Genomic DNA, 21301 nt, shown 5'->3' on the forward strand with positions numbered 1-21301 from the left:
AGTAAGGGCATGGTCCTACTTCAGAAGAGTAAACAGAACCCACTTACCATCAGCTCCAAGGAGGAGACCATGTCACAGGTCCTGCTAGCCATCACCTGATTTTTTTTTTTTTTTCCAAGCGGTGAAATTGAGGGTAGTTTGTCATCTAGTCTTCCAAATACATAAAAGACTAGATCCAGTACTCCTGGGGCCTCTTGACTGTTCCAGTTATGGCAAGATTTAATACGTACTTAAATTAATTAGCCCAGTAATATCTTTGCTCTTCTAGTACTTGCTTTGAACCCTTCATTTTCGCAGCATCTCTTGCAGATTACCCCTCGCTCTGCCTTGTGTTGCAAGCTGCCGTTGCTACCTCCTGCGTAACCCTGAGCTCTTTCTGTCAACTCCCCAGGTGGCTCCTTCAGTGAGGAAACGGAACAGAAGTTTGATCACTTCAGCGGACTCACAAATAACAAGGTGTCCACCCGATAGAACAGCATCGCCTCCCACCCCACTATTTAAAGAAGCAAGGTTTCCTGCTTCAGTGATTTTTTTTCCCTAACCACTGCACAAGAAAGAAAATCAAGCAAACAATCAAACTCTAAATTAGCAAGGTAAATTATTTTCTAAAGATGCCTTCCTTCCCAGTTTAGGTGCTCACTCCAGCCCCTCTAACCGAGGTAGTTAGGAGCAGGCTTTTAAACTCTACTTGGCTCCGTATCTTCACCATTCCAACCTTCTCCACAAAGATTTCTCCCTCCACTTTTTGCAGCACCATCTTTACTCACAGATGTAGGTCCTGGCTGCAGCGAGCACACTTTGCCTTTGGGTACCAACAACCTAAATATGTCTTTACGGTTCATTTCCTTCAAGGCATTAATCTTGGTATCTTTAAGCTCTTTAACTCAAGCTTGAAACGCACCATTGATGCAAACGCCTCCATTTGTGACGCTGCTTCTTGAACACAGCTAATCCTCAGTACTGCCATGTCATTACTCCAGTGTAGCAAAGAAATACAGGAAAGGAGAAAAAAAAAAAATCGGAGCAGCTTTTTCTGCGCAGAACAGTATAAAGCATAATTTAATACTGCAGTGAAACTCTTGTATTCAACAATCAACTCCCAGCACAATCTCTTAAGCGGAGCAGCTAATGCAGAACTGTTTTCTCGAGTGCATCAGGGCTCCGTGAAGCTGCACCTCCCTTGTAACATCTAGAAGACTTTGCAGATCTCCTGGTGATGAGTCCACTGGACTGTGAATGTCCATTACACAGTAAGCTATTCACCCAATAGATTCTACCTACATCTAAGTATTACTTCTAAGCTGGATATTCACTCTGTCTTTTCTTTAAAGGATTAATTTAGTTAAGGCATTGCATCATCACTGTACCTTACAGAGGTAACGTCATGGCTTTCATCATCAGGGATCTGGACCTGTGCTGTCACAGACCCTCCTGTGTAAGTTGTCTTTAAAAGGATTTTTACACTCGGTAAAATCATAATGGTGCTACGTGTGTTCCTCTGTTTGTTTGAGGACACGCATTGCTACAGATTTTCAGACACAGCTACTTGAATAAAATGTTTTACCCAGAAAAATGTTTTATACGCCATTTGTGTATTTCTACTCCATGAAAGTTTAGGGCCTTGTTCACAATTCCTGGTACTGAAGGTTTGGGGTTTTTTTTTCCCTCTGTGTCTGTACAGAAGACTTCTACAAGCAGCTAAAGTTAACTGACTGCTTATAGCTGACCATTTCAATCCACAGGGTGATTGAAACTGGACGCATCTAACTTGTGCTCTCCATAACCTACCTCACAGGGATGTTGTGAGGCTTAAAGAATGCAGAAGTCTTTTGCTAATGCCTGCCAGAGTATTTGTCATTTATCCAGTGGCCCAGACGGTGGCATCTAGCAAAGGTTTTTAGCCTACTGTAAGCTGGAAAACTCCATTTTGTTCTCAAGGTGCCGGACTGTAGCAAAAGCAGCGTCTGAGATGTGCTGGATGCACAACAAGGTGTGTCGCAGCATCTCTGAACACCCAGCTCTGGGCAAATCGGAACCAGCAAGTGCTGGTTTTCTTGTCCTAATCAGTGGCTGACAACTTTCCTTGCTATAACAGTGTAACAAAGCAAGTCAGGCTCTTTAGCACTCTGTAAATAACAAAAAAAACCCAAAACTCACTTGCAGTCAATGCCTGTCAGTTTTGTGGGATATTTTAACAATAACATTACAACAAAGTAAACATTAAACAGATTTTTTTTGACTCCTGCAGATGCTCTGCTCTTGCTTACAGCTGAATTTTGGCCAACAAGATACCATTCCCTTACTCTAATGCTTTTTTTTTTTTTTTAAGCTCTCGAGCAGGCTCTTCTGTATGCAACCTTACTTTCTGCCAGCACCCCAGTGAGTAACAGACGCTTTCAAAGAGAGCAGGGAAGCTGCTCTCCGTACTGAAGAGCTAACAGCAATCCTCACAGGGCTTGGCTCTAGAGCTTGAGATCTCATTAATAGTAAACTTTTTCCCTTCCCAACTTTAGAAAGAAAAGACGGTGCTAATCCATAAGAGAACATCCCTGTGGCAACTCACTGTTCTGCATGCAGTTTAATATCACAGCCATGCTCGTCTTTACATCTTTTTTTTTTTTTTTAGCTGAGATGGTTTATTCCTCCTCGTCCAAGCTTTCTGGTGGGAGCATTTCAGTGCCTGAGACACCCTGCTGCTTGTGCTTCAAGCCCAACGCCCGGGTCACCAGCCTCTTCGCCACTGCAGTGTCAGTCTGGGGTCTTTCTTTTGCGAGGTGAAGGAGCTCTAGGGGGAAAAAAAAGGGTGAAAATTATTAAGTTAGTGCTTGTTCAGGAACAGGCTGGTGGCTGAACCACAGGACTGGCAGCCAGAAGGGCTGATTTCTATTTTCTTAGTCTTAGAATTAGCCCCAGGAGCATGAGCAAATAATTCTATTCCTATCCAGTAAATTGCCCTTTCTTTTAGAAGGATGTGCCTCCAGATTTGGACTTAACATTTTTTTTAGCTGTACTTAAGCTCCAGGCCTCTTCTGCAGTGGTAGAGAGAATTGTTCCCTGTTAACTTTCAGAAATGGCTTCATAACTATTCCTGGCAAAATTCAGCAGATCACATCTCTGAGAACAAAATGAAGGTACACAGTCCAACCAATCTATCCATCACAGAAAAGTTTGATCTCAGTTTACACTAATTTAAAACCAGCTGTCTAAATCCTTAGAAAGCAGCAAGGAAAAAAAAAAACCTGGATTTTTTTTAAAAAATTAGCTAAATTTAATCAGATGCTTTGGGAAAGCCCTTTGGCCAGTAACCTCCAGTTTTGGGTAGATATCTGGCTTGCTACAGTTTCATCTTACAAGAAATGAATCTGCCAAAACTTTACCAAATCCAGACTGCTGTGGACTTGGTAATTATCTAATCATTTATCATATCAGCAACTGTTTGCAAATTTATTATCCAGTTAGCAATGGGGGCTTTGCTTGCTTTTTCAGAAGTTGTTATTAATAAAGGCAGCCCATCAGCAGCTTAAAGAAAAAGGGGCAGACTCAAAGCATCCACAGCTTGGAAAATAAAACTGCCACTCTTTCTTGACTAAAGCTCAAAAAAAAAAAAAAAGGAAAAAAAAGAGAGACACTGTCAGCCAATTAAGATAATTTGTATTTGAAAAAAAAGGTACTTAAATTGAATAGAAATAGAGTTTTTATCTGATGTTCCCCACAAGGAGTTTATGACCTGATTCAGAAGTGTGCTGATACGCTACAGCAACAAGGATCAGGGAGCGTGAATGAAAACCAATGAAGTGGCAAGTGCAAAACCAAATCCAATTCTTTGGCATTTCATTTAAATCGAGCAGTCTTAAAAACTCAGGAACTTCTCACTGTGACAGTGTTCCTTTAAAGCATTAATACTGAAATTTGTTTCAACTGCAATGTGCTGTAGAATTAACAGTATGGTTGTAGGTTCAGCAAAGTCTCTACTGCTACAAGATTCATGGCATTTCTTTACTGTGGCAAGTATAACTGATTACAATATGATTTTAAAAGGCAATAAAATAAACCAATGTTAATGGCTAAGCATAACAATTTCTTCCTTTGTGATACTGAATAAAAATTACGCCAACCACAAAACAGAACTGCTATGGGTTTTATCTCATCTGTTATCTGTAACCCTTGCCATCCCCTGCCTTCACTGCTACACCTACACCTGGCTGCCGATCAATTAAAACTTTACACAAGAGAAGCAAATAACACACAAAAACCTGAGAATAAACAAAAAGCAACAGGATTTGATGCTTTTTGATTCTGTCCTTGTATAGAAGGGGTGACTGAAAACTTAAGCACAAGTAACTGCTATAGTTATCTTTCCCATAAGTAGAATATAATGTAGTCTCATGCTGCAAATTCATTTTTGTCATCACCTTGACCTGTGCCAACCCCTCACGCCTGCTGCAAACAGGCAGCAACCAGCATTACCGATGTAACAAATATAACTGAAAACTCTACACAACAGCTCCCTGTCCTGCAATGCCAATAAAGCTATAGAAAACCCACCCAAAAAAAGAAATACTGGTCCTTAATATATATTTCCCCATTTAACTTGTCATTGTGACCACTCAGGATACAGAACACTGGTAAACCAAGAAATAATACTAGTAATAATTAAAAAAAAAAATTGTCTTACTCGGTCGCTGAAGCGCCTTGATCTTTGACTGCTTTGTCGCATGGATCAAGGGTCGGATCTTTAAAGAAGGATAACGTCGCCCCAGGGCTTGAGATGCTTCAAAGAACAAAGATTGCTGAAATTAGCAGGCTGAATATTCGTGGCTTTAATCGTAAAAAACAGTACACGGTATAACAACACTGAATAATTTGAACTTTGGCAGCTGATGCGTTATCTCAAGACTTGTACTAAACCAGCTGAACTCATCCTGGTCACCTCAGGCTTACATCACACATTCCAAGAGTCCCAAGAAAATACTAACAGTTACAAGAGGAAAAAAAAAAAAAAACCAAAACCAACAAACCTGAAGCAGCAAACCAGAAATTAATCTAATTTCTAGAAATGCAGTGTGAGTTGCTCAGTAAACACAAGGTGCCCTGGTTTATTATCCAAGGCAATTAAAAACCCGTTCTCGCAAAGCAGTGTTTCCACACAACACACAGTAATTCCTGCTTCTTGAGCCTTAAAAGCCTTTCAAGTCTGAAGCATGGAAGAAGAAAGACGCGATGAACTGTGACTACCTTTGGCAACAGCTAGCCTGAGCGCAAGACTCAACAGACACAGCGAACCACCGCGTTGGTGCCGGGAAAAAAGCAGAGAAGCCCCGGCAGGTCCCTCAATCACAGCCCCAAATTGAGTCACGCTACCTGTGGACAGGCTGGAGAAGATTCCCAGGGCGTGCGTATCATCAACCCATTGGATTTTGAAACCGCTCTCACTAAAATGAAAAGGCAATAGAGTAATATTTATTAATAAGAAAGAAAAAAAAAACAAACAAACCCCAAACCCACACCCCACACACAAAAAAAATAAATTCATCAGCCACATTGGGTTATCGGGAGTAATATGTATTTTTATGTAGACAGCTGGTGCTTTTCAAATCATTTATACCCATTTTACATGAGGGAAAAGAGAAGGAAAGGAACAGAAGGAGATTAGATGTGCCCCTTTTCACAGCCACAATCTACGATTCCCCCAAGAACTCTCCTTTTCCTCCGAAGAAACCCTCGGCCAAAATCAACCTCAATTTCAGGGACTGTCTCATAACACAAAAATATTGTAAAGCACTACACAAACGACAAACACACACCACCTGAGTGCTCAGACATCTAAAATAAAAAGTGATTTATAAAAGTGGTTTACAAAGCTCAGGCGAAAATCTAATAAAGTGTCAGTGGAAAAATGTGAGTTTGGGAGCAGGGAGTTCAAAGCTTTTCCTGCAGCACAGGAAATACAAATACCATCGACTGCTCAGATTAGATCCATCAATTTTCAGCTCAGTTTCACTCTCAGAGCAAGTGGAAAAAAAGCATTAGAGGAAAACACACACAACAGACAGGAGCCTACTTAAAATGCAAATCACGTTATTTAATTTAAGGGATCCGTAGAGGTGAAGCGTTCACATCCAACCTGCCAGGTCTATCAAGAGAGGAGGAGGATGGCGAGAGGAAAAGAGGGAGAGGTGCCTACAGACACAGCGTCCGCACGCTCGGCCAGCGGCAACGCAGGAATTCAGAGCTGCACCAAGCACCGCTGCTCGCTAACGCAGGGCTGAACTTTGGTCTGGTCCTGCCACTAATCCAATGTCACTCCCTTAGGCGCAAGGCTCTGTTCCCCATATTTACATAAGAAATCTTATCTCCAACAGCAGGATTGAGCCCTTTTTCTTGCAAGACTTACGTAAGCACTTCATTTCACTCAGGCACAGTAACAAAGAAGCTCCTAGAAAGCACCTAAAGACTCTCACTGAAGGCAGAGCAGTAGGAATAAGCTTGCACGGAGATAACTGTGTGTATGACAGAGCCCTGAAGGACCAGTCATGTTTTAAATCATGCATGAACTGCAGGAAAGCGTCCTTTAAGGCACAGAAAGAGCGTAAGACATAGGGGCACGAAGGCAAAATTGAAATTCAAAATTCATCAGGTTCTGTTGCGCATTCAAGCCTGAATACTGCTGCCTTCGTGCCCCTGATGCGCTCGGGCTCCCGACAGGTACTCACTGGAAATCCGAGAACACTTCTAGCAGGTGCTCCGTTTTCAGCGACGGGGAGAAGTCATAGATTTCGGTTACGTGGCCAAAGTCCCCCTCGCTGAGCTGTGCATCTCCGTAGCTGGAAAAATCGAAGTTGATCTTCTCGATGCTTATGTCCTTCACAGTTAAATAACCCACAATCTGAGAATATTAAAAAAAAAAAAAAATTAAAACTATCAGACAAGGTTTCAGTTCAAAGAGCGATCCTCCAGGGCCCCACCTCGGTCCCCGCAAACCACTTCTGCGACCGCACTCCTGCCAACAGGCTCAGCAGCCGCCCGGGGCGGCGCAGCACAGGGACTCTCCTCCCACGGACTAACGCTTCCCCTCGGGCCGAGTCCTGAGCCACCCTCTTTTGCCCCAAAGTCGCTCCCTGCGGCAATCCCGGTGGCAAACAGTACCTCTGCAAAGAGCTCTGCAGTACAGTCGTTCTCGAGGCTGCTCTGCCGGCGGACGGCCACACTCTCCTCTTCATCACCTGCAGACAAATGCAGCTCACGCCAGAGCACGCCGGCCAAGCCCGAATGCTCCTCGTCCTCCTCTCCTGCCACAGGCTCCTTCCCACCACGGTTCTGCACGGGAGCATCTGCCTGGCGCTCGTTCTGGTCCTCAGGAGCCGATGGGTTGGCACCGTGGGCATGAGAAGGCTCATTTTGGGCTTCTGGGGGGTTCTGGTTACGCTCCACCCGGGCAACATCAGGACACTCTTGATCTTGGCTTTCCAGTTTGGAGAAACTCTCACCTCCCTCCACCGCACCAGCATTCACAAAGTCCTCGCCCTGTTCTTCAGGCAGTGACACGTTCCCACCGCTCTCCAGGCTCGTGGCAGCCCCGCAGCTCTTATCTTGGTTTTCCAGCACCGGCAACGTTGCGCTCAGCTCTGCTACAGCCGGGTCTGTACAGCAGTTACCACTGCGACTTTCTGATAGGGAGGAGTTTTTGCCACTCTCCGTTACACTGGCATCCTGGCTGCTTTGGTCTTCAGCTTGCGGCTGGCACAGGATTTTGCTACCTTCTTGTATAATAGAGTTGTCGCAGCTCTGATCTTGCTCATCCGCTTCAATTGGGTTTTTATTGTCTAGAGAAGAAAGGGAATCTGAACAGTCTTTATCTTGACTTTCCTGCCCAGAGAAATCATGACTGTTCTCTGATGACAGGACATCCGTAGAGCACGGAGGACATTCATTGTTTACATCATCATTACTTTTTCCTGAAACACACTCTTCGCCAGGTTCCTGTTGCTTGCCGAGGGCCAAGGAGGCGCTACCTGGGCTGCTTTCGGACTTCCCCGGTTCCTCCTGGGCGTCCCCGACTGAAGCTTTAGGGCGGCCCTCTTCTTCCCGTGCCACATCCCCACCTGACTCGGTGCCGGCCGCCACTGGGTTCTCCTGCTCCCCCCGCTCTGCCTTCTTGCGCATCGCCTTGGGGACGTACAGGGCTTTATCTGGTTTCTTCCAGGGTGGCCTTTTTATCCTGCCAGACCCCACGCAGGCTCGAGAGTTGTCACCGTGGACCTCCCCGCCATGCCGCAGCCTGCCACCTCGGCCCCCCCGGCCCCACGGCTGCGGAGGTCGGTGTGGTCTCGGTGGGTTGCTGCTGGGTTTTTGGTCGCTGGTCTCGCTGGGCAGCCTGGGACCGAGAGAATGGCGAGATGTGAGCGGGGAGCAGAGGAACCCAAGTGACGTGACATTTGCAAAAGAGAGAGAAGAGGAAAAGCATCAAATCCACATGGAAGTCAGCAGATGGGGCGGGGGGGAAGCCCCTGCTTCCTTAATGACTGGAAGATGCTATCAACAACAGACACCCTCCTCTTTGCAGAGAAGCACCGTGCAAACTTCACGCTCATAAGCTTAAGCAAAAACCCCATGGCCGTAGAAAGAGAACCACCGTTACGTCTACCACACCATACCTTACGGCCGAGTGACAGATGACCGTCCTCCTCCTCCATCCTTCTCCCACAGAAAAGCTGCTCAACAAATCCACATTGTCCACGGTCCGGTGGATCAGGTACCTGAGGCGACTGGACAGAGGGGGGAACAGGAGCACACTGAAAAGAGAGAGGGGTCAGGGGCATCAGCAACTTGCAGGAAGGAAAAGGACAGGGACGTAGCAAAAATGTATTAACCTCTCTTCCCCATACAGGGTTTAAATCCAAGCATGACTTTCTAGTATTAAAGAGCCAAAATCCCTTCTCCATCCTAGATGTCTAGATGCGCTCGCTTTGCACATCGCACCGGGAGCATGGAGTGGCTGGGGCTGCCTGGTCCCCCGGCCTTTGGCTGGGGCTCTCATTCCTGCCTGTATCCGTGCTGGGAAAGGCTGGAAAGCACCAGCAGAAGGCTGGTCCTGGTCCCCTTCCTCCCAGTCTGAGCAACTAAAAAACCACGAATGAATAAACACCGTGTTCGATTTCATTGCGTTTAGACACGTTTTTACAATTCTAGCTTCGTTCCTGAGCACTTTACAATTACACTGGTACTTTCTCTGCCAAACTTTTTTTTAAAAAAAGCAATGAAACAAATATTTAAGGTCATTACAAACTGGCAGGAAGCTGAACTAAGCAATCCCACTCCTGCTCCTGCCTGACACCCTCTTTTTGGCCATCTCAAGGGCTTCAAAGGTCACTAGATCAGGGACTAGGTCCAGTTAAATCCAGCCTGGACAAAGAAAAAAGATGCAGCAATCCAAGGCGATGGAGTTCACTGCTGCGGAGGAGGATCCAGCGTGCAGGAAGCCCTCAGCAGAGGGGGGAAATGAAACAGTTTGATTATGAAACTATTCATTATAACTCGTCAGGCTGACTAGTGAGCTAGGCCAGACGGGGGCTGGTGCAAAAGCCACGAGCATCCAAAACAACTCTGCTTGGAGGAGTATGAACGGAGAAGGGCGTACGGCAGAAAGCCCGCGCCGATCCTTGGCCCTGGAGCTCTGCAGCCAGCCGGCCCTTGCAGCCCAGCTCCGAACGCCGCTGCTCAAACCCAGCCGGCGTTTTCACCCAAAAAACCCGATGCAAAATAGAGACAAGAGTCACAACGCGCTGTTGCTCCTGGAGTGGCACAAGCCAGCGTGGAGTAAGTCGCCCCACGCAAAGACCCCTCTGTGCCCGTGGCGGGGCACCTACCTGTGGTGCTGCCCCTGCAGCATGAAGTGCTCCAGCTCCTCCACTATCCTGCCCACGAACTCATCCTCGTTGGGCGAGAGGACGACGCCATCCATGCAGCGCAGCGCCAGGGTGGCAGCGGACGGGAGGCCTGCGGAGGGACAGGGCCACATGGAGAGCCAGCTGCAAACTCCCCGCCCCCATGGGTGCCCGGCACCCCCTGCAAACCTGGCCCACCCTCTGTGCCGCTGCATGCAGCCAGCTGCAGCCCTGACCCCCACCCTGTGCACCCAAGGCCCCTGGGCAGCCTGTGCACCCCCAGCGCCCCGTGCTGCTCTGTGCACCCTGCTGTACCCCAGCCCTTTCCCTGTGCACCCCCCAGCACCCCATGGTGCTCTGTGCACCCCGCTGCACCCCAGCCCTTTCCCTGTGCACCCCCAGCACCCTGTTACCCCCTTCCTGGTGCACCCCCAGCACCCCGTGCTGCTCTGTGCACCCTGCTGCACCCCTCTCCCTTGCTCGTGCACCCCCAGCACCCTGTGTGGCTCCGTGCACCCCTCGACACCCCCGTGCACCCCCAGCACCACGTGCTGCTCTACGCGCCCCGTTGCCCCCCCCCCCTTTCCCTCTGCACCCCCAGCACCACGTGCTGCTTTTTGCACCCTATTACCCCACCCGCTCACCCCCAGCACTCCGTGCACCCCCTTTCCCATGCACACACCCCCCCCCGGTGCACCCCCGGGTGCCGTGCGTGGCTCTGGGCCCCCCCCCTCGCCGCCCTCACCGGCAGGCCCGGGCGAGCGGCAGTTCCCGGCGCGGCGCCTGCGCCCGGTCCCGGCTCCTCCCGCCGGGCAGCACCGCCCCGCACCGCCCCCGCCCGGCAGCGGCCGCCCCGCGTGGGGAGCGTGGGCCCGGGCACGCGGAGGAAAGTGGTTTTTTTTCCCACGCAGGCGGCGCGGCCCGGCCGTGGCAAACGGGGCTGCGGGGGAGAAAGGGGCGGGCGGTCACGCGGGTAAGCCCACGCGTGTCCAGGGAAGCGCTCAGAGCCGGCGGGTGCGGTGGTGTGGCCGCAAAACCCTAAATCCCGCAAAACCCCGTTGATGCTACACTCCCCCCGGTCACAGCAGCAGATACCGCCTCAAGAGCCAGGACATCATCTACTCGCTTGTTTTCCTTAGCTCCAGTTCCCTGGAACGCTTTTTCTGTAACAACAAGAAATAAAACCTGTTACTTTTCTGTAATCGCACAGATTCCTCCGGCCAAAAGTCCCGGAGGTTTTCACCATCTTCTCTTCTTCCTTAGAGCGTGGCACAAAGCACTTCAGCAGTCAGAAGTAGCCTCTGAGGCTGAGTTTTGGGATGGCTAACTGGAGATTTGGGGCTGTTTCAGGGGTGCCAGGTGAAGCCAATGAGACAGACAGGTGCTCAACACTAATTGTGGCCTTAGTTTCACCTTCCTTAATGAGTTAATGCATAGATCCTGAGGAGGGGGGAATTTGCCCCAGCTGACAGTTTTTAGAAGAGTAAGGGTCTCAAGAACTGAAAACATTGCACAGAGCAGAAACAAAGGCAGCATCACATTGAACGACTGCTTTCCCAGGGCGTGATCCGTCCCCCAGCGCCATGAAAGCGTCCCCGTTGCTCCCCAGCACGAGCAGAGAAGGTCTCTACACGGCCCCGAGCTGCTGCCAGCTGAGAAGTCACTGCTGTTCAGCACGGGAGTGGGGTTGATGACAACCAACCGCACAGTTCGTTAGTGATATGCTCAAAAGTAACTAATGACCCTCATTATTTCTCTTGTAGGAGCATAGAAGAACTGTGTCTGGGCTCCTTTACATGCTCCACGCGCTGCCAGAGACACACAGACAAGTCCAGAGGCGGCACAGAGCCATCCCCACGCTGGCACGGGGAGAGATTCTGGCCTTGAGCTGTCGAAAATCCTCCTCGGCAGGGTTAATCTCTCCTGCCTCTCCCCCCTGAGCTGACTGATTGCTCAAAATTACCATATAGATTGAGAAAGCCAGGCCGGTGATTTCACAAGAGCTTCTGCCTGGCTCCTCCAAGCATCCAGAGACCCTCATCCAGTCTTGACCCCCGGCTGGAGCTGCTTTCCTCAGAGACCAACCCTGGCCTCTGCCTGATGAGAAGAGCAGCTGATGTTTCCAATTTGGAAGTGAAGTCAGGCAAGATAGCAACCTACACCAGCCACATCCTGTTCCCTTCCCCTTTCTCTGCTAAATCCATTCCCCCTAAACCTGAACAATCACTTTGAGGGCAACAGCCATCCCCTGCCCCACGCTGCTCCCCCCAGATACGCTCCTCCTGCAACGCAGGAGCGGTGGGCACGATTCTGCGCCCACCTGCTGCAGCAACCACCCACCCGTGGTTAATTCCCAGAGTCTTCCTGTCTGCCCCAGGCCAACGTAATAGAACGTGCATTGATTTTGTGATTGCACGGAGTAAGGCACCCTTTCCAGCCTTGCAGCATCCTTCCTAACCTACCGGCATGCGATACCATTTCCAGCCTAACTTTGAGACACAAAAGCCCCGCTCCCCTTCAGAGCCAGGCTGAGATGACTAGCCCTGAACGCAGGACCAGCGGCACAGGCTTCCAGAACAGGGACTACCTCCGCTGCAAACCAGGGGCAGGGCACACGGTGCCACCGTCCTGTGTCTGCAAACCTCCGCGGTGCTGGCAGCGACCCGCGCAGCCCCCCCTTACACCGCTGCTGGCATTTACCTGTGAGCAGAGATGAACCACAGGCCTGTCTCTCCCTGGCAGACTCTCCAGCAGCAGTTTTGGGTAATCTGCTCTGTCTTGTGGTAACAGCACTAAATGCCTCCAGGGTGCTTGCTGTTCATCATCGCAGCAGGAACTATGGGGGGGGGAAGACGAGAGGAAAAGCCCTGCAGAGCTCAAGGAGCCTACAGCCCACGGCCAGAGCCCAGCAGTCCCCCGGGAGGACGGGACCATACGTGCTGCCGTGGCTTCGGACAAACGGGGTTTTATCTGTGTCGCTCTGGGGAATGGAAGGGGAGCTCCGAGGGTGGGCAAAGTACTGCAGTGCCTGGAGAGGCACGGGGACCCGTCCAGAGCAGGGGCCAGGGGCAGCTCAGAGCCCCCATGCTGGGGCAGCCACCTCCATCCCCAGCTGGGTGCCGTTGAGGTCCTTCCTCCCCAAACACACTCTTCCTCGGGTTGGGAGCCGAGTCCCAGCCGTCCTGACCGCTCACTTCCAAGTTGCGGCATGAGACCCATCATCCCTGCCCCTTGTCTGAGCTCTCAGGACCAGCTGCCAGCTGCTGCCCCTTCTCTCAGGAGTGGCCTCCAATTTCCATTTAAATTGAGATTTTAATGCTCCTTTTCCCCTAGTCCCTGCGTATCCAGGCTTAGTGAGTGGCTTCAGACACTTGAGTTGTGCCTGATGGGTTCTGGATACCTCTCCCTAGTTAATGATCTCTCTCTTCATGTAACCAGGCACCTAATGAGATAACGTTGGGATGCTGGTACCTCCATAGCAGCTGCCACAGCAGCAGAGGGACACTCAGCGCATTAAAGATGCCAGTTTGATATCTTACTCCGCAATCCAGCTCGCACTGAATTGGATTTGAGCTCCTATTGACTCATTTTATTCTTATCTAGACTTATCTAGAGCTCACCCTGACAGCCCAAAAAACCCCCACTTGTCTTCGCAACCTGTCCGCGGGGTGAGCCAACGCCGCTGCCCCCAGCTCACCCGCAGCAAAATGGGAGCTCCAGAAAGTGAACTGGTTTGCCTGGGATTACAGGGCAGGAGCAGAGCTAGCAACAGCACGCACGAGTCCCGACTCACAGTTCCTGCTCTGGGATCAGCCCCAGGTAGGAATCCATTGCACTCACCTCTGAAATACGGGCAGGGATGCAGCAGAATCCTGCACGACTTCAGGATGGTCAGAGGAGGATGCTACCCGGTGGAATTGCAGAGGAGACCTGGGCAGGAAACCCATAGCAGGAAAAAAAAAGAAACCCTTTCTGGAGCCAGGTAAACAAGGTGTAATTTTGCCAAAGCAAGCCCGAGTTACAGTGTTTTGGAGCTGTTGTCCACTTCCCAGACTGACCACAGAAATGTCTGCGATGTGCAGAGGCCTGCTCCATAACCTGGAAGCTTTTGGTTTAGCTCATTGTCACCACCTCGTCTCTTCTGACGCGGATGTCAGGAAGGTATGGGCCATCCGTGGGACTGGCTGGGCCCCAAGTCACAGTAGGAGGTCCGGCCGGAGGGAGCTGGTGCACCGTGCTGCTGGTGGAGGAGAGCCCCAGCGCTTTGGAGCTGGGGACTCTGCGGTGTTCCCCAACACAAGTTAAATACTGGATTAAAAAAAGGACCATATCACCCTTCTCCATTGTCTGTCTTTTGCAGATTCACCCTGCAACTCATCAGCAATAACAGCAACGCATTGAGCTACTTGCTTTCCTCCGATCTCTTTACAAACAGTCGTGGATTAAGCCCCGGAACCTTGCCGCAAGATGAGTATCAGTAAACTCTTCAAAAACAGGGAGGCCAGGCCAGAACTGCTTTGAAAAAAGCTGGGCATTCTGACTCCCTCTTGCCACCAAGCCAGGAGTCCCGAGGTAAAGCACGACCATAGTACACGCGCTACAACACCTTGCTTTTAGTGTGGGAAATCATTATATATATTGCAGCAACATTCAGATGAAACCAGTCGCGCTGGGCCTCCTAGGAACATGCCAGATGATCGTCCCCACCTCAGAACAGCTACTCCTTCTCTAAGTTAGGCTCTCCCATCCTCCCAGAGCTGAAAAGCCTCACGACTGTCTCCGTTTTGACAGTTAGCCACTGCTGCCACGCAGGGAGATGGTTATAAACCAAGTTAAGTCTTATCAGTGCTTCCCCAGAAAAATCCAAGTGTCGACCTTGGAGATACGGTGAGCTCTGCTCCCCTCCCACGCTGATTATGCTGTAACTTGACTATAATTGGGCTCTATTTAATAATTACCGTTACTCTGTAATTATCACTTTCTGATTTTTCTCTTTGTTAACATTTGCTGGGGAGAGGGAGAGACTTTTCTGCTTTTTCTCTGTGCCAGAGAGCTAAAGATGTCTCAGATTCAAGACGACATGGATGTGCCGCTCGCTGCGGCAGTGTTTAACCAGGCGCCGATCAAAACACGTTTCTAAAGTCACTCGTGTCACAGCAGTGAAATGCTGGGGGCTGTTCCTACCCCCAGCTCCCATACCCGCAGGAGAGGCTCATTAAAGAGTACAGGTGAGCAAGGAGTGCTTCTCAAGAAGCCATTATTATTGAAATGAGACAGCAAGGGAGGCTGTGGAAGGATCCTTAATGAAATGGGGGAGGAAGAAAATTAGAGGGAGAACAAAGTAAAAGGGGGAAGAAACAGTCTAGGAAAAGGAGGGGGACCTGACTGATGGAAGATGTGGCGGAGGCGCAGAAACCAAAACAGCAATGTTCTTGCTTTAACATCTGATTTTCTCCTCTACCCTCGGAGCCTGAAGGGCTCAGACACCCTCATTGCCAAAGGGTCCGAGCAAACGGTCCAGCATCCTGGGGCTAAAAGACAACTTATGTTCATCCTAGACTGCTCTCAGCCGTGCACGTCCCAGCTCAGAGAGGCTGGCTCTTGCTCCAGGGGCCAGAGGGGACTTCAGCATGCCAAATCCTTCCCTGCAACACGCTCCAGACAAGCTGCTACCAAGCCCAGCCTCAGGGCTCTGGGAAAGGCGGCTGCATACTTGTCCAGACTTGTAGGATAATTTGCCTGAGCAAGAGAGACACAGTCAGAGGTGAGCCTGAGAGAGTTATCCTGGCAAGGCCATCTCCTCCCTCCTGCAGAGCCCACCAGAAATGTGAGTTTCCCCAGCTAAAGGCTGCTTGCAGCACAGCATCATCCCACCAAGCACAGGGCAGCATTATTTTGTGGCAGTTATCACCAAGTTAGCAGTTGCATTTGGCTTGTGCCCATTTAGCAGCCTCGGGCTGATGGCCTTTTGGACATGGGCAGCCGCAAAACCAGCCCCTCTCCCCACAACACAGCTGCATTTTTACTTCATGGACTACGGAGGGAAGGCTCAGCAGACCACACAAGTCTTTGCTTTCTCAGCTGAAGTCACAAGGAAAGAGAAATTTGAGCCCTTGCATTTTCATCTTTTGCAGAAAGCATTTTTCTATGGGTCAGCTAGAGAGAGCAGCACCACAGATCTCTGCTGCCCACCCAGGCTGGATCTGGAACGGTGAGTTACAAAAACGTGTATCTGGATCCCTTGAGCCACCTGGAAAGTTACTCTGGCTATTCCACACTTAGTAATGCAAACTCCTGCCCAGAGTACAATATCCATGTTATCCTCAAACTCCTCAGAAAATAGGCAACTGCAGTAGTGTCCTCACTCCTGTCCCTCCTCAAGATCATCCCACCACCCTGTTCCCAACCCTGTCTCAATCAAATGCGTTGGTGGTGAAAGGTGTAATCTTCTCCAGAGAGACAGCCATTTCACGCTCCACTTGCATCACCGCAGGCAAGACATCCGCAGGGCAGGTGTTGGGAGAGGGCTCGGAGACCTGAGAAACCTTGTCAAAGGACACCTCATTGTTTTCCGTCTGTAGAGCAGCATGGGGGAGAAGCTGGGGGTAGCTGAGGGTCACCACTTCCTTCTGATACGTGGTGTCATGGTGGTAAGAGACCAGCTCATTGCTGAAGTTCACTGTCTCCACTGCATTGCTGGGGCAAAGGCAGCCACAGCCCAAGATGCTTGCAAAAGCTCTCCGAAAGTCTGCATTGAAGGCATAGATGATAGGATTGAGCGAAGAGTTGGCCCACCCAAACCAGACAAAGATGTTGAAGACAGTCTTGCTGACACAAGGAAACTCCTCTGGCTCCCGTATGTCAAGATCACAAAAGGGCACCATGCAGTTGAGCACAAAGAAGGGCAGCCAGCAGAAGACAAAGACGCCCATGATGATGGAGAGGGTCTTGAGGACTTTGGTCTCCTTCTTGAAGGAGTTCTTCATGGAGGCCTCGTGAGGGCAGTCACTGCTGTGGCAGTTTTGGGCATGTTCCACTGCCCTCTCCAGGGAGGAGATCCTGCGGATCTGCCGCTGGGCAATGCGGAAGATGCGGGTGTACGTCACGATCATGATGGCAACGGGGATGTAGAAGCTAATGAGAGAAGATGAGATGGCGTAAGCCCTGTTGAGGCTGGAATCACAGTTCTCCTCCTCGCCAGTGACATTAAAACCTGGCTCCTGTTGGCTAAAGAGCTCACGATCCTTGTGCCACTTCAGCTGCACAGGGATGAAGGAAATCAAGAGGGACAGTAGCCAAGCCACTCCGATCATGGTGAAAGCCACGCGCTGCGTCATCTTCCTCTCATAGCGGAAGGGGTTGGAAATGGCCCAGTAACGGTCCACGCTGATGATGCACAAATTGAGGATAGAGGCTGTGGAGCACATGATATCAAAAGCCACCCAAACATCACAGAAAGCCCCAAAGGGCCAGAACCCCGCCACCTCGGTGGCGGCCTTCCAGGGCATCACCAGTACAGCCACAAAGAGGTCGGAGACTGCCAAGGAGATAACGAAGAAATTGGTGACCTTAGAGCGCAAGTGTCTGAACTTGACCACAGCCACACACACCAGGGTGTTGCCCAGGAGCGTGGAGAGGATGAGAAGGAAGAGCAAGGCAGCTGTCACCACGCGGAAGGACAACTCGGAGTTGCCTTCCTCTGCCCAGCTTTTACTACTGCTGGTGTCGTTGATCACATCCTGCCCAGCTCCTTCTGCAGAGGAGTAAAAACCATCCATGGGTTCCCCTTTCTTCCAGTCCCTTGAGAGGTTTCACAGCTGTTCAAATCCCCATCAGCTTCCAAAACCCCTTTTTACTGCTCCACTGACATCTCGGAAGCACCAACTGCAATCCTTCCAGCTCTCACACCCAGCCAGACGACCCGGCACAAGGAAAAGTGCTTGAAGCTCTCGCTCCTTTCCAAATCTCCTGCTGACAGTGGGGTGTTTGTTTTTTTTCCCCTCTTGCCTCCCACCCTACTTTTCTTTCTTTGCAGCCTGCCACTGACAAAAAGCCGACACTCACCTCCGGCACTTGAGCGAGCTGGGAGGGCTTTGCTGCAAGCCTTCCTCCCTCTCCTCTCTCAGAAGCTCTTCATCCGTTGTTGATCTGATGCCTGCTACAGAATCCCAGTCAATCCCTTCTGCACTGGCCAGGCTGGGACTTGCTGCCAGACGCAAGAGGGAATCTGAGCTCTCTCTGCTCTTGCGGACAGACCTTCTCTGCTCATAAAACAGGCTGCTCTGCTCTCTGCTCTTCCCTCTGTTGCTCATTGCCTCTGGATTTCACTCAGGTGAGATCTGTCTCTGCCCGCACACCGGGTCCCCTATTTACCAGGTCGGTCCTCTGCGAGCTAAGAATATGACATTGGGAGTCTGCAGCTGATGGGGTAAGTTGCTTGGGAATTAGGTGATAGGGCTGAAGGGGTAAAATAACAAGCATTCAAGTGGGATTTGAGGGTCTTCAATGCAAATCAGGATGGAAATTTAGCGTGCTTGATCTCTGAATAAAAGATGCCTAAGTTCACTGCCCAGGCACTGAGTCACAGCTCAGATATATGACCCTAACCAGTTACTCCCCTGTCCCGCACTGCCCACCTGCAAGTGGTACAAAACTGGCATTTACTTTCCACTACAAAATTCCTTCAAGTCCACAGGGAAAATAAAGCAAACCCAAAAAAACCCCATTGTACAAATGTGAATATTTCTTTTTTTCTGAAAGCATCAGACAAAGCACAGTTTAAGTGTATGTTTCAGTAGAGGTTACGTGTAGGACTAAAGAGGATGCTGAACATCACTTCGATAAATTTTTTATCCTGAATAAACGTGGGTATTTTCATTAAAGTGATATAAGGTAGCTTCTCTTTCAAGTTCATCATTCTTTCTTTAAATTTACTTCCTAAGTAGTTCCACAGTAGCTATCACCTCAGTGATCAACTGATAGCTGAAAACATCAACCAGAAAACCAGCACAGTACCAGCTCCGTCAGCAAGCAGTGGTCACCCCCAAGAGCTCTCCTCACTACCCCTACCACCCGTTCCTCCAAAAGCACAATTACAGCTCTTCCTCCTGGCTCCTGTGCTCTCTCGTGAGGACTGAACAGAGCCAAACAGCCCCAGCCCGCTGCCTTGCCTGTTGTGCCAAAAGCAGAGGCACAGCCCGTAAGCTGCTGGGACTGGCAGGCAGCAGTCACCAGTGTCGTGGTACTGCAGCTCTGGAGAAATGAGCAGGGATATCCCCCCTAGAATCACTCCTCTCCCTACCCCATAAAGCTCTCACCCCAGACTGACAAGCAAAGGGTTCTGCAAGACTCTCCCCTATTGCATTGCGGGGAGGAACACCGTGGTATTAGGAACCAGGTCTGGCCTACTAAGGCACAGCTTAGCCTTAGAAACAGGAAGATCCTATCCATCACTTTGTAACTGAAGCTACTCAGTAAGCAAAAGAGCTTCTCTGCTCAAGAAATGTCAGAAAAATCCTTCAGGAGGCAAGTTTCCTTGAGAGCTAGCTCTCTAACGACTGCTAAAATGAGGACATGCTTTTGAGAAGAGCCTTGCTGGTAAACTGGCCAAGGTGGGAAAGAGCAGCAAAAGCTTTCTGCATCAAACTGAAACACCAACCAGGCAGTTCAGCATCAATTCACTCATTACATTGATAGTAGCTGTAGCGTATCATGATGACCTCTGCCTTTGCCTGTCACATACTCCACTTCTGAAGAAAGCAGCAGCCAAGCTATAGAGTCAGCTCAGCTACAGTGAGATTTAATGAACTTGACCCCGTGACCCAGGCTTTGCATAAGAGCAAGAACTGCCCAGGAACAACTTTCAAACAAGAGCGCAATTATTCTCTTGAAGATACAGCACCAAGCAGCTACTCCTAAAGTAAACAGCACGCTTGCTTTGTGACAGGTTCAAGAAACTTGTTGCCAGCATGTCACAGCATTTACTTCTGAAGGCTTTGTTTAATTAAGCCTCATTAGTTCCACCGTCTGCAGCCTGCTCCTGCCAAGTGCCTATGCCAGGAAGAGCAGCTAGATGGCACCAACCACCGGCTCATGGCCCAGCACCTTCACTTGGGTCTTTTGCGTCAGGCCAGCTCCATTCCTCCTTACCAAGAGGAAGAAAAAGAGGGTCATCTAATTGCCCGGACCCCACAGGACCCTAGCAGTGCACCAACCCGTGCAAGGATGCATGCAGATGCACTGTCCTCTGTGCCCCAAAAGGCATTTTCCCTCATATTCCCTATACTGGGCACAAAGATTTTGGCGATCTACGTTGCAAGACACAAGCCACAGGATGCTTTCACTGCTCTTCAAGGGAGCAGCGATGGCAGGTGACCTGTCAAACAGCATTAAATCATGGCAGAGGCTCGGAGGGGGAGCTCACCGTACACTTGGGTCACACATGCTAAGCCAGAAGGCATTCCAGGAAATCATTCCTCGAGATACAAGGAAGCCTTCTTCCTCCTTAGAAGCTTAAAAACATCCAAGAAAGGATCTCGCCCTTGCACGCTGCTCATACTGAAAACGACGTTCAAAGCTGGGTTAGCAGGGGGAAAGTGGGATGGAAAGGGATCCGATACTTTACCAACTTCTGCGCATCTGAGAACACACCTAATGAGGAAAGGACCGGTAACACCGTTGTCATAGGAGAACTAAGTTCTGTTCTGCTGCATTACATCACTAAACAGTTGCTACAATTCCTCGCATAAGTGGCTGCTATTTTTTCCCGAGAATCACGTTAAGTACTATTTTAAACAGCACTCAAATATGATAAGATTCCAGTTTAGTGGCAGTTCAGCTCTAGGTTTTTATATTTAATTTCCTCACCCAGCAAGAAACTGCCCTCTATTTCCCTTCCCTGCTGTCTCACCAAAATATACTTAAAATTCTCTATTCAGCCATCTTGATTACATTCCCCACTTTGCATCAAAGGAAGAAAATTACAAGCCACTTCAAATAAAGCAGCAGCTGCTTGGGTTTAACTCTTAAATGCCTCTTCCAGAATGGCTGGCTCACTCACATGCATTACGGAATTACAGGAGAGCGTTTATTCATACAGGAATCACTTTGTACTTCCAGAGAAGATACAAGTTCTGATAGCAGGGGAGAAATGAGGGGTAGTCAGATCCTTTAAAAAAAAGATCCAGCAATACTGGCTGTAGGCAAGACCTGAGCCTTCCCAGAGTTGCACTGTAGACGGCACAAGATAAGCACAGAACAAGAAGCTTCCTCCTCCCTGACCCTGCAAAAAGCCGCTAGTAGCTCTCCAGGGATCAGCATGGCAGCTCAGATCAAACCTTTTGCCAGAGGAAACAGGCTCAACTGCCTGCAAAGTCAAAGCTTCCTTCAGGCATATTAGACGGAAGTAGGAGTAATTT

General features: G+C 49.7%; 3 protein-coding genes across 10 annotated transcripts in view; 1 reads left to right on the forward strand and 2 right to left on the reverse strand.

Annotated features, from left to right (window-relative positions):
* LOXL2 (lysyl oxidase like 2) overlaps positions 1 to 4122 on the forward strand; it is a 64973-nt gene extending 60851 nt beyond the window's left edge. For 3 of the 7 annotated variants that reach the window (XM_054804492.1, XM_054804491.1, XM_054804493.1), the window contains one exon: positions 392 to 4122. In XM_054804492.1, the coding sequence (XP_054660467.1) occupies positions 392 to 471 (80 nt within the window). In that variant the 3' untranslated portion in view covers positions 472 to 4122. The remainder of the gene's footprint in view (positions 1 to 391) is intronic. The other 4 variants (XR_008574189.1, XR_008574187.1, XR_008574188.1 and 1 more) reach the window with 4 other exon arrangements.
* R3HCC1 (R3H domain and coiled-coil containing 1) lies at positions 2563 to 10910 on the reverse strand. 2 transcript variants are annotated; one of them, XM_054804496.1, is made up of 9 exons: positions 10630 to 10910; positions 9867 to 9996; positions 8655 to 8792; positions 7950 to 8374; positions 7147 to 7823; positions 6714 to 6886; positions 5362 to 5432; positions 4676 to 4771; positions 2563 to 2785 (listed from the first exon to the last, which is right to left on the reverse strand). In XM_054804496.1, exons 2-9 carry the CDS (start codon positions 9959 to 9961, stop codon positions 2637 to 2639), a joined length of 1824 nt encoding a protein of 607 aa, XP_054660471.1. In that variant the 5' UTR covers positions 9962 to 9996; positions 10630 to 10910; the 3' UTR covers positions 2563 to 2636. The 2 variants fall into 2 exon arrangements, with proteins under 2 accessions (XP_054660471.1, XP_054660470.1); XM_054804495.1 differs by having other exon boundaries at positions 7147 to 8374; positions 10630 to 10907.
* Positions 10911 to 10984: 74 nt separating this feature from the next.
* LOC129196675 (D(1) dopamine receptor-like) lies at positions 10985 to 21269 on the reverse strand. Its single transcript, XM_054804501.1, has 3 exons — positions 13725 to 21269; positions 12585 to 12720; positions 10985 to 11047 (listed from the first exon to the last, which is right to left on the reverse strand). The coding sequence occupies exon 1, from the start codon at positions 17660 to 17662 to the stop codon at positions 16298 to 16300; it is 1365 nt and encodes a 454-aa protein (XP_054660476.1). The 5' UTR covers positions 17663 to 21269; the 3' UTR covers positions 10985 to 11047; positions 12585 to 12720; positions 13725 to 16297.
* Positions 21270 to 21301: the final 32 nt, after the last annotated feature.

This window comes from Grus americana, chromosome 26 (genome assembly GCF_028858705.1).
Source record: "Grus americana isolate bGruAme1 chromosome 26, bGruAme1.mat, whole genome shotgun sequence".
NCBI classification, from domain to species: domain Eukaryota; kingdom Metazoa; phylum Chordata; class Aves; order Gruiformes; family Gruidae; genus Grus; species Grus americana.

Coding starts and splice junctions, on each gene's coding strand:
- R3HCC1 (XM_054804495.1), bottom strand. CDS start 9,961: ATGGATGGCGTCGTCCTCTCGCCCAACGAGGATGAGTTCGTGGGCAGG. Junction 8,793..9,866: donor CTGCAGGGGCAGCACCACAG/GTAGGTGCCCCG, acceptor CTCTCTTTTCAG/TGTGCTCCTGTTCCCCCCTC. Junction 4,772..5,361: donor CTTCTCCAGCCTGTCCACAG/GTAGCGTGACTC, acceptor TGTTCTTTGAAG/CATCTCAAGCCCTGGGGCGA.
- LOC129196675 (XM_054804501.1), bottom strand. CDS start 17,662: ATGGATGGTTTTTACTCCTCTGCAGAAGGAGCTGGGCAGGATGTGATC.